The sequence below is a fragment of the Styela clava genome, chromosome 4, assembly GCF_964204865.1.
Source record: "Styela clava chromosome 4, kaStyClav1.hap1.2, whole genome shotgun sequence".
Classification (NCBI taxonomy): Eukaryota; Metazoa; Chordata; class Ascidiacea; order Stolidobranchia; family Styelidae; genus Styela; species Styela clava.
In genome coordinates this window covers 13598687-13612672 of record NC_135253.1, presented here as the reverse complement: position 1 = coordinate 13612672, position 13986 = coordinate 13598687, and the positions used below count along the sequence as shown (strand labels likewise).

At 38.8% G+C, this 13986-nt stretch overlaps 1 protein-coding gene across 1 annotated transcript; it reads left to right on the top strand.

Moving 5' to 3' along the window:
- The first annotated feature begins 3708 nt into the window (after nucleotides 1-3708).
- LOC120326086 (scm-like with four MBT domains protein 2) lies at nucleotides 3709-7269 on the top strand. The gene has a single exon (XM_039392313.2). The coding sequence runs from the start codon at nucleotides 3769-3771 to the stop codon at nucleotides 7084-7086; it is 3318 nt and encodes a 1105-aa protein (XP_039248247.2). The 5' UTR covers nucleotides 3709-3768; the 3' UTR covers nucleotides 7087-7269.
- Nucleotides 7270-13986: the final 6717 nt, after the last annotated feature.

Here is a 13986-nt window from a genome sequence, read left to right as displayed (position 1 = left end):
TATCTCACTGGAGTATTATACAGTTTTTGACTGTTTTTTGGTTTGAACGAAGAAATATGCATAATGTTTATATGGATGATCCTATTAATCAGGAAAATAATGCAAAACAAAAAAGCACGCGCGCCGATTTTTAGGTTTCTGAATCTTGTGAGATTTGATGGAGCGCATTCGTGATGAATCGGAGCTAAAAAGCAAAAAGTGTGATTGCTCGTCGCCAAGATGTCGCGAAAGACGTCGCAATACGACTGCGGAAGAGTAATTGTGTAATAAACCAACGCAAACTCGTACTCACAGAACAAAAAAGCACGCGTCCCGATTTCTAGGTTTCTGAATCTTGCGAGATTTGATGGAGCGCATTCGCGATGAATCGGAGCCAAAAAGCGAAAAGTGTGATTGCTCGGCGCCAAGATGTCGCGATAGACGTCGCAATATGACTGCGGAAGAGAAATTGCGCAATAAACCAACGCAACCTTGTATTCGGCGAAGCGATTGAGACGGATTAAAAAAACAAGACAACGAAATTTTTCGCGAACTGGCAAAAAAGCTTCGCGGACCGGCACCGGCGGTTGGGAACCACTGATCTAGCTGACCGAATGTAGCGTGTTGTGGCTCTATGTCAGCAGGAACCAATGCTTCGCTCCGTCAATTTCACTGGCGATAGCATCGGTGTGACAATTTTCAGCTAAGATGAAATTAACGATATCGAAAGATTCTGCTGTACAGGTCGAACGCCACTAACTGAGGACAAAACTTTCAATTTGTGTGAAATTCACGTGACAGTGATTCAAGAATTTGTCCGTCTCAAACAAAACGACGGGGGAACCGCCTATTATGCTCGGACCTTTGTACATTCACTCGTCTTTTTTTTTGCCAAATGCTATGATCAATTTTTCTCGTTACTTTCCGGTGCTTTGAATGATCTGTCGATTCAGAATTACTAACAATAGAAACCTATGACGAAAAAGCTATACGCAAGTCCATATATACGAACTTTCCTGAAGCCAACAATCAATATAATCCGTTCTTGACATTTAAAGAATAATGACGAAGAATTCATGAGGAATAAAGTGGGAATAAATATGAGTGAAAGAAAACGTATTGAGGAAATGATATTTGGACAAGTAGGTATAATAACGACGGAAGATGAAGAATCATTCGCAAAAAAAGGCTTCGCATATATATATATATATATATATAGTACATGCAATAGAAAACGCATCATTGAGGGATTACTTGGTGAGACGGGTTTTACCATTGATAAAGCTAGCAAAGAATCGGCATCTCACCGCACACTGGACAAATAACAACACTGAAAGCATGAACCAGCACGAACTCAAACACATGATTGACTAGAAGACTACCAACATTGACCTTCTTATCAAACGGTTAATTGCTAACGATACGGGCAACTTCATCCGGTGGCAAGAAACCATGTCAAAGAAAACGACCGCGATCTGAAAAAACCCGGACCGTGAAGAAACTCAAAAAACACAAACAAATATAAATTTCACATGTTTCTGGTTGTTTATTTTATTCAATAATTTAGTTCCTGCAATTTTTAGTCGTTCCCACTTTTTTTTTCTTCGTATATATATTAGTTGTTCCCACTTTTTTCTTTGTATATATTTATAGTCGTTCCCACTTTTTTTTCTTTGTATATATATTAGTTGTTCCCACTTTTTTTCTTTGTATATATTTATAGTCGTTTCCACTTTTTTCTTTGTATATATTTATTCGTTCCCACTGTTACTTAGTTTTTGAATCTCCTTCTTTTTATTCATGTATATTTTTATTTATTTTCAGTAAACGCCTTCTTTTATCGTCCATTTCCATTTCTTCTTTTAACTTGTAAAATACAAAAACCGGCAATACGAGAACGACAGTGGGCATGGACTCTGAGATTCAAGTTTGTTGTAGCAAACTGACTGCTGTTGTGAATTTTAGTAATTACTGAAGAAAATAACAATTTCTGTTGTAATACAGCATTAGTAAATATAGGTCAATAGCATGAAACTGAATATTGCAGGATGCATTTAAGAGCACCAGATAAGGGTGATGAAATTTAGATTTTCTGTGCTAGATCGCTTCCGTTCTTAGATCTGTAGATAGGCGATAGCTACCGTACAGGACCGTCCTGGTATAGGTTTACTTCCGCGGAAATTCTGCTCCGTTTCATTTATTTAGGGTCTGTCCCGGTGAAGTACCGAATGACCTTTACAAGATATCTGCATGTATGTTCCGATATGTTTAGGTAGCCTAGATATTCTACCCCGTTCCGGCAATTTGGGGTCAGTTCCGGTAATTTAGGGGTTGTTCCGGTAATTACAGAAACCTATTTTTACCACTGTTCCCCCAAAGTTCGCTGTTTCAACTTCGAAATCGCTTGGAGTGTATAAAATGTTCTTTGAAATTTCGGTAGGTTTAGGTGAAAATATTCCTCCGTTTCGGTAATTTAGGGCCGTTCCGGTACCGTAATTAAAAGAACTCCTTATCTTGGAAGGTCTAATGCAAGGCGGTTTTACAGCTAAACTGACGCCCGATTATTAGCTGAAAAAGATATTCCAAATAGAAACAAGCATTAGCAATGTCGTTCAACTGTTCAATTGGTTATTTTTTTGACTCATGCATTGTTTGAACTAGACTATTTGATATCGAGTAAAAAGTTCGATCTGGATGATTCCAGCTTCGAGAAAAGGAGAATCGCATTATGAGATTCGCGAAAATTTTGTAAACAGTAAGTACCGAGGAAATTCGTCATGTGGAATATAATTCTGTAATTCGGAATTTTTCGTAGATGTGTGGTTTGCACTTTTTTAATCGCTTTTGCAGTTGGATGAGTTAAAATTTTTGTTGTTATTCCGATATAGAAATTTTAGTAGTCAAGTTGTCTCTGGTGTCCTGTCTGTGTAGTCGAGTTGTAAGTAGCTAATACTGTAATATCTGAATGTGGCGTTTGACACAGGTGGATTTTCGGTACCTATTTAGATATAGCCTAACTTAGTACTGGTCTGAGAGTTAATGTTGAGATGGTGTATTACTGTAATATCTGAATGTGGTATTGCTTGACTCTAATTCAGTACGGTAGTCGTTACAGGAAAGATAGTGATTGATCAAGATATATCTGATGTATATATGTGCGATACTAGTATTCTTTGGAATAACTCAGCCGAGCTCTTGTCAGCTTGTGCTCTTGCTCGATAATTTGTGTTTAGAGTGTTGGTAATTTTTGGTGACATAGGCTGATCACATTACTGCATTATGCTTGAATAGTATTTTAATATTATTGGTAGAGAGCAATTGATGATGAGCATCAACTTACTTGTTTTCTGTAAGAACTCTATAAGGTTGTGACAATTAAAATTTGACAAGATGGTCAGAATCGACCAACCTAGTATGGCGCACAAAGATAGGCTATAATAGTGTTATGTGGCAAAAGTCACCCATTGTCCTCCAAACATTAATGATACTCACGATGTGCTTGTCAAATTATTAATATCAGGAAATACCGTAGATACTGGAAATATAAGATATCGTAATAAAAATCTCATTAAATAACATTGGTCTGGTCCCAATTTATGATAGAATTCCTTTTATATTTTTCTGAATGCCTGCCTCTGAAGAAACAAGAGTTTTGCTAATGTCACAGAACTCAGATTTGAAATTGTCTCATTGAAACTAGGTCATTTACCACTGCTCTAAATTGTTCATTTTTCTTTCACCAACAAGTTTCAGAAATTTTTGTTCATATAAAATAAGTTACTAAAAAAAATGCAACACACTCAATCTTCAGATCTTTCAAATCAAGATATAAAGATTCTTAGTGATTCTCAAAGGCATAATTTAAACGAATTGCTTCAACGGGCTGGGCAACGGGCATTTGCAACAGCTCAAAACACACGCATGCAACAGCCCAGACTTCAGATTAATAGTAGCAATGCACTTAAAGAACAGAGAATGCATGTTATGCTGCACCCACAACAACAGCCACAGACTGTTGTTCAAACAAACAATCCTGTATATAAACATCATATACAGCAAGCACATTCATCTTCAATACAGAATTCAACGCCTCAAAGGCAGTTTGTTCTGGTTCAAGCACAGCCAAACACCGGGACTTCTGTTCCTCGTACTCTTCAAGTACAGCCAGGAAACCTGATGCAACACATTCAAGCCAGAGAATCTTCAACTGATAAATCAATTCCTGGACAAATTCGTCTTGGACAGACTTATCAATTTGATGTAAAAAGATCTAATCAAATTTCTCATCCAAGTAGTATCATTCTTAAGCAAAGCCCTAATGTGTCCAATCATAACCAAAAGATATCCCTTGGAACCAATGACAAAGGCAAATTTATCCCATTCTCAACGCTTATTACCTCACAAGGGTCTCAACAAATAAATTCCACTTCTTACCCTGTAACAAACATGACTACCATGAATTATGTTGTACCCACAACCACTGCAGTTCCATTACAAAGTATTCCATTATTTTCTATGAACACACACTCTATTTCATCACCAAGGAATGGTGGACCGATGTTAAATACCACATCTCATCCAAAATCATCAATGAGTATGCCCAATATTAAAAGTGAGTGTCAGCCTACAATATCATTGCACCGTTTACATGAAACAGAAAAAGATCCGTTTGACTGGGATGAATATTTGAAGTTAACAAAGTCTGTAGCAGCACCTCATTCATCTTTTAAACATGTTGAAATTAGTCTGCACAATGGATTCAATCCTGGAATGAAACTTGAAGTGTCAAATAAATCTGACCCAACAACATACTGGGTGGCTACTCTTATATCAACATGTGGTAGTTTACTACTTTTGAGATATGATGGCTATGGGGATGATAGAAAGACTGATTTTTGGGCTGATGTTTGTACTGCTGATCTTCATCCCATTGGCTGGTGTGCTCAAAATGGGAAAATTTTGCAACCTCCTGAGTCCATAAAAAATATGCATGAAAATTGGGCAGATTTTCTAGTGAAAAATTTAATAGGGGCTCGCACTGCCCCAGAAAGACTTCTCAGTGGGCCATTTAAAGGCAAAACTGTTGTTGAGATGATAGAATCGAATATGCTTCTAGAAGTTCAAGATTCTCAACATCCACAACATGTTTGGATGGTGGATGTAAAGAAAAATGTTGGAGGCCGTCTTCTGCTGAGATACAAAGGACTGTCTAATGATGACTCAAAATATGATTTTTGGCTTTTTTATCTTGATGTCAGATTGCATCAAGTTGGATGGGGAAAGGAGCATCGCCTCACCATGAAACCTCCAGATGCGATTCGGAGTAAATACAGCAGTAAGGAGCAGTGGGCTTATGTATTGTCTGTTTCATTAAAAGGAGTCACTGAACAACATCTAGTTCCAAGTTGTGTTTTCCAAGATCAAGTTAAACTGAAATCTCACAATATGAAGCAGTCTTTTAAACTTGCAGTTCTGGATCCTATTGACCCAACAAAGATCAGACCAGCCACTGTAGTCAAAGTGGTAAATGACTACTTTTTTCTAGCAGAGCTCGATGACCTATGCAAACAGACCACCAGCTGTGCTTTCTTATGTCATTCTGGTTCTTCTGGAATATTTTCAATTGATTGGTGCAAAATGAATGATATACCCATTGCTGCACCGCAAGGGTATAATGTTAATTTGTTTGATTGGGACGAGTATTTGCGATTAACGTGTGCTCTTGCTGCACCAGAATCCTGTTTTTCTTACTCGAATGAGAAACATGAATTCAGTCCTGGAATGAAATTAGAAGCATGTAGTCCCTACAATCTAAATGAAATATGTGTTGCCACTATTGTTAAAGTTCACGGAAATGTTTTTCGGTTGCGTCTAGCTGCATCTTTACCCAGTCCTGATGGACAAAAAACATCTCATATCAAAAAATTTGTTGATTGTTATGTTCACTGTACATCACAAGATATATTTCCTGTGGGATGGTGTCACTCTAACAACTATCCTTTGTCAGCACCGACGACTTGGCGACAAAAGCCATTTGTCCCCAGCTCTTTCAATCAGAACTTCCCCAGCAAGAAAGTTGCAATTATAACTCCTGAAGTTCAAGAAAAATTGGCTGATGATTCTATGACTTCACAATCCTTGCGAAGAAAGTTAATCAATCCTAGTACTGATAGTGAGCTTTGGTGCCCTGTAATTTGCTTTAATTGCAAATGCAAAAGTGGTATTTTACTTAACGAACATGATCTATCAAAAGTGCCTCGTTCTGTTGGACCTGGACATACCGCTCTCGTTCTCAAAGAAGTGCTTACATTATTGGTTGGTGCTGCCGAGAGGCCACATAAACTTTTAAAAGACTTGGAGGATTTTACTATGAGTAAATGGGATCAGCCTTGCATTGTGAAGACCAAATTTGATGGAAAGAAATATCAGGGAACTTTGCATGTTGTGAGCATGGCAAGTCAGGTGCCCAATTTCTTAAATTCATTATCATATTTTCTCAAGTGTTGCCCAAATTTACTAACACTACGCGATCCAGTAACAAACTGTCCCATGAACTGCAAAGCACAAAAATTGATTAGAAAGTCTATGTCAACAAGAGGAAGAGGACGAAAATTCATTTTAAGAAACGAGTTTAAACCCACTGTAAAACCTGGTTTTAAGTCGTATATAAGCAGGCGAGGTGGACATAATGTCATACGCCGAGCACCTTTCTATCGCCAAAAAGGCTTTGGGAGAATGAGTGCTTTCTTTACAAAAGCTTCAGGCTCCATGAAACGCTCTGTCAACCAAGTGCCGCAGAACAAGCGCCTTTATCTTCAAGAAATTTTAAGAAAACGCCAAAATAAAATGAAGTTGCATAAGTTAAATCTTCAGTCAAATCCTGTTCAGTGGACAGTCCAGGAGGTTATGGATTTTATGTCATCCACAGATTGTGCTGAATTCGCTGAAACTCTTTCTTCACACCAAATTGATGGTCAGGCACTGCTCTTGCTAACATTGCCTGTCCTTCAACAATGTCTTGAGCTGAAACTCGGTCCTGCCCTAAAAGTGGCGAGACAGGTTGAAAGGGTTAAGATGGCATTTTATGAAAAATTTGCTGAAAACTAAAAAAATTAACAATCTTAAATCAATAAAATTGTAGCAACGTGACCTATCAGAATAACAAATAGTTTTGTGAATCATTTATTCATGGTTTTGTTGCATGAGGTTAAGGCCATGGAAAACAACACACTATTTTTTTTTATTTATGTTTTGCAAGTTTCCCAGAGTCAATAAAGATATAAAAGTTCATTTGTGTTTTATAAGAGGGATATATATTGAAAAATCTGAAACATGACATATTCCGAATGGGTGGGTGGTCAACAGACATGACTGCGAGATGTAGTGATATTTTAATTTCAAGAGTGTGACAAGCAGATCTCATTGGATGTCTCTACACATAGGCATGGTCGGATTTAGGCGCGAAGGGGCCCTACCGGCCATATGCCATTTGTAAGCTCCCCGTCTTTAACAACGACGTCATAAACGCGTTATGTAATACGTTAAAACGCTCTTTTCTGTTTCCAAAATGTATTGTGATGTCAGAAGTAGAGTTTTAAGTTGCGTAAAATACGAAAGTTTATTTACATGCAAAATACGTACGCTAATCACCAGAGTATATTGGGTAATAGGTTGAATGTAAGAACACTTCAAGAAAATTAGTGATAGAATGATAGATAAAACAGTCATTCCCTAATTTTGAATAACAGGTCTGTGATAAGAAAGATCCGAACAAAGTAAAATAAATAATACTTCTTAGATTAATTAGAAGGATAAAAACTTTCAATTAATTTGAATTGGTATAATTTGTTTTAAACATAAAATAGCTATTGAGTTTTTCTCAAATTTGAATAAAATTCATTTATTCGACCTATTTTAATTCTTTAACCTTTTGAACTTAAAATATTTGGGACGAGAATTAAAAAAATATCAGTTTTTTAAATTCTGGACCTATTATGTTCTGGAACATGTCATTAACATTTAGAAACGACTTGAAAATTACCAAGAACAACATAATAACAAATCGATCTTTTTCATGCCCAATAATATTTTAAATTCAAACGGCTTGGCCCCTAGGCTGTTAGCCCACCTTGTCTTATGGTAAATTCGGGACTGCACATAGGTATAGCTTAGAAAGTCCAAACTACTCATTTGTTACAGATAAGAGCTAATTATAAGTATACCGATAGTGTCAGTCAGTAGTTTATTTTATCACAAACCGAAGGTACACATTTGACAAACATAATCAAGAAAAATAGTAAATTGCGTTTCAGTGTGAAAGGAAACGCGATAAACCAGAGATGGTTATCCAGCAGCGTCATCTTTGAGGCAGTGAGTCTAATATTAAATCATAATGAGAAAGAAGTCAAACATAAAATACTAACAAAAGCCGGACTTGAGACACCATTGAGCGACCCGATAACCCGGTTAAATAACGAAAGAAAGCAACTCCAGACACGACAGGCCGCGATAAAACATGGGGACCGCAGATCAACTTATACCCACAAACAACCTCTTCTCTTTAAACAAAACAAAAAATCAAATCGACCTGTACAGGTCCAAATTTTATTTTTGAAATATTTGTCAACGCGCTTCGACGACGCGAATTTAATCGTAAATATTTAATTGAGTTTGGGTCTTGATAACCTTTGGTTACTCATGTATTTGAGTCAAGCCAATAATTTATTTTTTCCAACCCACCACCTTTCCCGTAATTTTGTGCGTGATTGATTTTAACGGATTGGAAGTTGGAAAAAACAAACTTGACTCTGATTACAAATTCATGCGCAACCATAGTTTTTTTCTTTCAATATTATGCCAATCAGTGGCGGCGCGTGGTCATTTTGACAACCGGGGCAAGCTACTGCGGGACCAAGTCACCCCCATCTACGGGGACAGGATGAGCGCTGTAAGTTCTCCCATCATTTTATGAGTATAAAAACCATTCCATCGGTAACAACCAATCGGCAAAAGCGACAATTTTTAACGATAAGAAAGTGTCTTTAAAACCGGTCCAAGTCAAGGGATTAATAAATATAGACATAGTTTATTTTGAAACCTCTTTCAAAAGGAAAGGCAATATTTACCCAGATAAATACAATGACATATTAACAGAAACTTCGGGAAAGCAGACAAAACCTAAAAAAAGGTTTAAAACGTTACTATGAAGAAAGGAAAGGTAATGTAAAGATAAGGACATGCGTCGCTCACTCATAGATATATATGCTGCTAGACTTCTACTGCTTGAACATATATGCAACACGCCGCGGTTTCTTGGAAGCAAAATGCTCAATAACGCGCTAATTAAAGTCATGCATCCCAGAAATAACGTCTCTGTGAATGGATAAAACAGCTTTTAATACGCTTCAGCGTGCTGAATGTTCGCTCTGCGTCGGCGGAAGAAATAGGCGTCGTCAAAATGATGTCCAGAAATTTTGCAGACGCCGCAAAGGTAGTTACTAGAGTGTTATCTATGAGCACGCAAGTTGATGTGATGTTCAAAAAAGTTTGATTGGTGTATATACATCGCAATTCATTTTCCAATTTACCCACGTTTATCATGGGGTAAAATTTGGAGACAGTAGCCAACAAATGGATGGGAAATTGACGTGCAAATTTTGAAAAATTTTTGGGGTTCATCAAAGAGAACGCGGCAAGGTGTTCAGTGCGCAGACGATCGCCTATTTGATTCACCAGAATGTCACAGCATTCCTTTGCAGACAAAATCAAACGCTGCGTTGTTTGCCCGCGGCGTAAAGAAGCACTCCATGTGCCGTCGTATTTTATTGTTTCCCGGATACGAGATACAGCATCGCAGAAATCTGAAATACACGACTGCACAGACGCTCCATCCATTAGCCTTGACTGCAATGCGCCGTATAATACATCCACGTGATAGAATATTGTGGAGAAAAAAGCGAGAAAAAATGAAAACTCACCATCTTCTAGCAGACGCTTTAGACCTGCCGCCACCCTCACAGAGCGTTCGTCCCAAATCGGAGAGCTCTGAATGCCATTGAAACACTCAATGAGCTCAGACCTAATTTCGGACACGCCCTGCACCACGCGTGATTGGAAGTTCCAACGTGTTGATGCACAAGCAGGGAGACGGCGGCTACATATCTGGCGAAGGAGGTCAGAGCGCTTCGGCGAAACGGAAAAAAATGAAGAAAACCCCGAAACATTTGCAAAAAATATACGGACGAGAGGGGTATCAAGACACATATTTTTAATAACGAGGTTAAATTGGTGTGTATAACAATGTAAAAAATGCGCATGAGGAAAATCTTCTTTTATATAAACTTGAACACCATGTTTCGACCCACTCATGACTGCCGCGCCGTCATAAGTTTGAGCTATCAATTTTGACTTCGCGTTGTCAGTCAGTCAGTCAGTCGTTTATTTTTCACCAAAATGAAACATACACGTAATGCGAACAAAAATTAGAGAAAAATAAATAAAGGCATTTCATGGTGAAGGGTGACGCGAAAAAACCAATGTTGGTTATCTAGCAGCGACACCTGTGATAAATGTCTAACTTTGGTACAAGTAGAATAGAATAAATCGAACACATTTAAGCAGTGAAGGGAAGAATGTCCAAGAAAATCCAAAACCGTAACAAAAAAAGAGACTCCAGGCACAACCAGGGTAATCATGGGCAACAGTATAGTAATATAACAGCAGTCCGACCACAGTCAGCGTCGTGGAACCCTACAAGAATATTGCTTTTGAGGCCGCGCGGTATGATAGTGGCCATGTACGCCGGGATACGTAATTAAGGCAGTTAGTTATTAAGAAATATATTTTGAAATATAAGCACATCTTGATGGTTACAATTATCTTAAATATGGGAGCAAGTTCAAGAAAGTACTGGCACTGTGGTATGGTTTCCAGAACTGGAGTCATTGGAAAATTTGAGGAAGGAATTGGTATTGGATGAAAATACAATCCAATTCATGTAAACAGAGAAATGGAAAATTAAGGCTGTAACACTTCTTTCAGTACAGCCGATATCCCGCAAGCCGTGCGATCAACGATTGGTACAAAGCTGTGAAATCTCTCGGTAGGTTTACCATCTTTCACAAACCGAAAAATCACAGCCAGTTGGGAAACGCACGTGATGTCAGTTGTCTCGTCAGACTGAATCGAAAGGAACTGGCAATTCTCAATTTCCAGAGCCAAATGTTGTAAATAAATTTTATACATTGAGTCGAGCAAATCATTTTGGATATCCTTAGATGTCCCTTTCGAAACAGTTGCGGCATAAAGATGATCTCACAATACTGTATCTAGGGATGCGGTGTATTCCACCATATCCAAAAATACCCCTGTATTAGAAGAGACAGCCCGTTCATCGTGCCCACGGAGGGACAGCTCGTGACAACCAATGAACTTCAAAACATCTATCAATCGACCGAGAACATGGCGGTTTTTCTCGACGTTTTGGTTGTGCCGACGAATAGAAACCGCGCGTCCTTCATCCAACTGTGCTGCAATATTAACATTTTCGAATGTTCGGTATTTTACTGCATTGTCCAGATGCTCCATAGAAGATTGATGATCCCTGACACGCTCGGAAAGATGTTTAAGATCTCTAAAACCAAATTTACACCAACGTGAGTCACGGGCGGTAGCAAAAAGTAGGCAATAAAAACAAAAAAGTGCATTTTTGTCCTCGCTGTAACACAACCATTCGTGTTTTTTATACCAAGTTTCTGCGCAGAATGTACGCCGACGCTTTCCTCCGTCATGGGATTGTTCCAGTGAACAATTTTTTGGTTGATAAGGCCCAAGATGTTGTACCTCTAATTTTTGTTCCAGCGGCAGCTGCGAAAACGGAGTGCGAAGTAGTGCATCAACCTTATTCATTATGAGGTCTAAGGCTAAGAAATGCGAAGCCGGAAAGAAGTGAGGAGCTCAAAAGGAATGTGGAAAATCGAAAGCAAATGGACTAAAGGTCTCTAACTGATTCAAATAGCGAAACAAGCGACAAACACGAAGGCGAGGAAACTATCAACTCTTCAAGCAACCAACGAACGAGAAGGAATGCGTGAATATGTCAACACGTTGTTGTAAGAAACGTCGGCATTATGTCGTCATAATTTCGGGGCTAGCCCCGATCGGCCCCGATGATTTAGTAAAAGAAACAGAAAACAAACGCGGCGAGTGGAAGATAAAAGAGAGAATACGATATACAATGAGCAACCGGGGCAAAATCGGCGTCGCCCCGTCGACGTGCGGCGAAGGCTTTGCGAGCGAAAATGAACCATGTCGGGAGAATATGGCTAGTGTAGACAGTCTGTGCAACCGATATTGAGGTATTTTTCAAATTTTTTTTATTATACCGGAAAAACAACCGGGGCATTGCCCCGGTTGGCACTATTGACGCGCCGCCACTGATGCCAATCATGCACCAATGAGTCATGCGGGCTTGACATGACGGTAAAAATCACGTTGAAAATTTTATTCCGGAGTCGGACTAATTTTTTTCCCCAATTGGTAGAAAATAGCTTATCAGATATAAATCAGAGTAATAATTTTACTGTAAATATATCCACAGCCAGAATTGTGAATAACGAATGGGTAAAATCACCGGGTGACCTCAAAAAAAAAACAGAACTCCAGGTCATTTGGACCATAATCTACGGGTTCTGTTTTTTGGGTCACTCTGATTGCAACGACATCTTTCCCGCAATACCGTACCGTTTGAAAATACCGTTTATTTTATGAAACTGTTTTTGTTTCTGTGGAAGCAATGAGCATATATACATATATGCTCATTGGTGGAAGACATAGAAAGACACGCTTGCCTTCGGTAAGATAATTTTGACCATTCATGCCTCAAAGCCTCCCTCCAGTGGCGGAGCGAAAATCGTGGTAAAGTTGATTGTTTGTTTGGGGTTTTTACACCAAAGTGCAAATGCAAACCAGCGCGGTAGCACCTACGCCTACGCGCAAACGCAGGTTACTGCTAAAAGTTTCAGAGCAAGTGATTCAAACAGCTGAATTTTATACTATAGTGCTGAGTGGGTCTAAAACATGTCAATGATTAAAATCGTACTTGAGGTACCGGTACGAAAATACACTAGACCCCATTCTGCCATTACCGGTACCGGTATCTCATCAGATCATTTCAATGGTCCAGTGCTTGATTGGGTCAGTGTTAATGCAGTACGGTAATATACACACCATTCTGCCATTGTATTTGGCAGTTTAGTGTACCTGTAAACGAGTTTGAAGCACAAGTTTTTTATTTTAACAAAGTTCTGCAATTTGTTCATCTGAGCTTTTCGCCACCTACCGTACCTTTTTAGTCATTTACTACTGATACCTACCGACTACCGTACCTTTTTAGTCATTTACTACTGATACCTACCTTTTTAGTCATTTACTACTGATACCTACCTTTTTAGTTATTTACTACTGATACCTACCTTTTCAGTGAGTGATACCTATGATACCTACCTTTTTAGTAGGGCCCCCTCTCGCCATGGTTTTATGGCGCTATTTCCGGCATATTTACAAGGTTATGTACCGGATTATAGGTCATCATGCGAAATGTTATCTCCTTTTTTGGTGCTGCAGAAGTATGTGCAGCAATATGTCGCACAACCTGAATCCGCTACACACACACACATACTCTTTTCAGGTTGTGCGCCATCTTGGTGCACATACATCTGGAGGTCCTTTTTTACCTAACTCTAACCCTAAAGCCAACCATATCCATATGGAAAATGTTCTAAATTATGGTACCAGGTTGTGCGCCAAAATGTGTCACCAGCAGGGGCAGACCTGCCATTACAGCATTACTGGCTAACATACATTGGTTTGTGTTTTTAATTTGCTGCCGTGGTACTCCAACTCAAAACAAGGTGCCCCGAACTCATTGCAAAATTTTTTTCTGCTTCACACTGTTTCCCTCTGTTTTGCGGTGTTTCGCACTGTATTCAGTAAGTAGTAAGACCGTAC

Coding starts and splice junctions, on each gene's coding strand:
- LOC120326086 (XM_039392313.2), top strand. CDS start 3,769: ATGCAACACACTCAATCTTCAGATCTTTCAAATCAAGATATAAAGATT.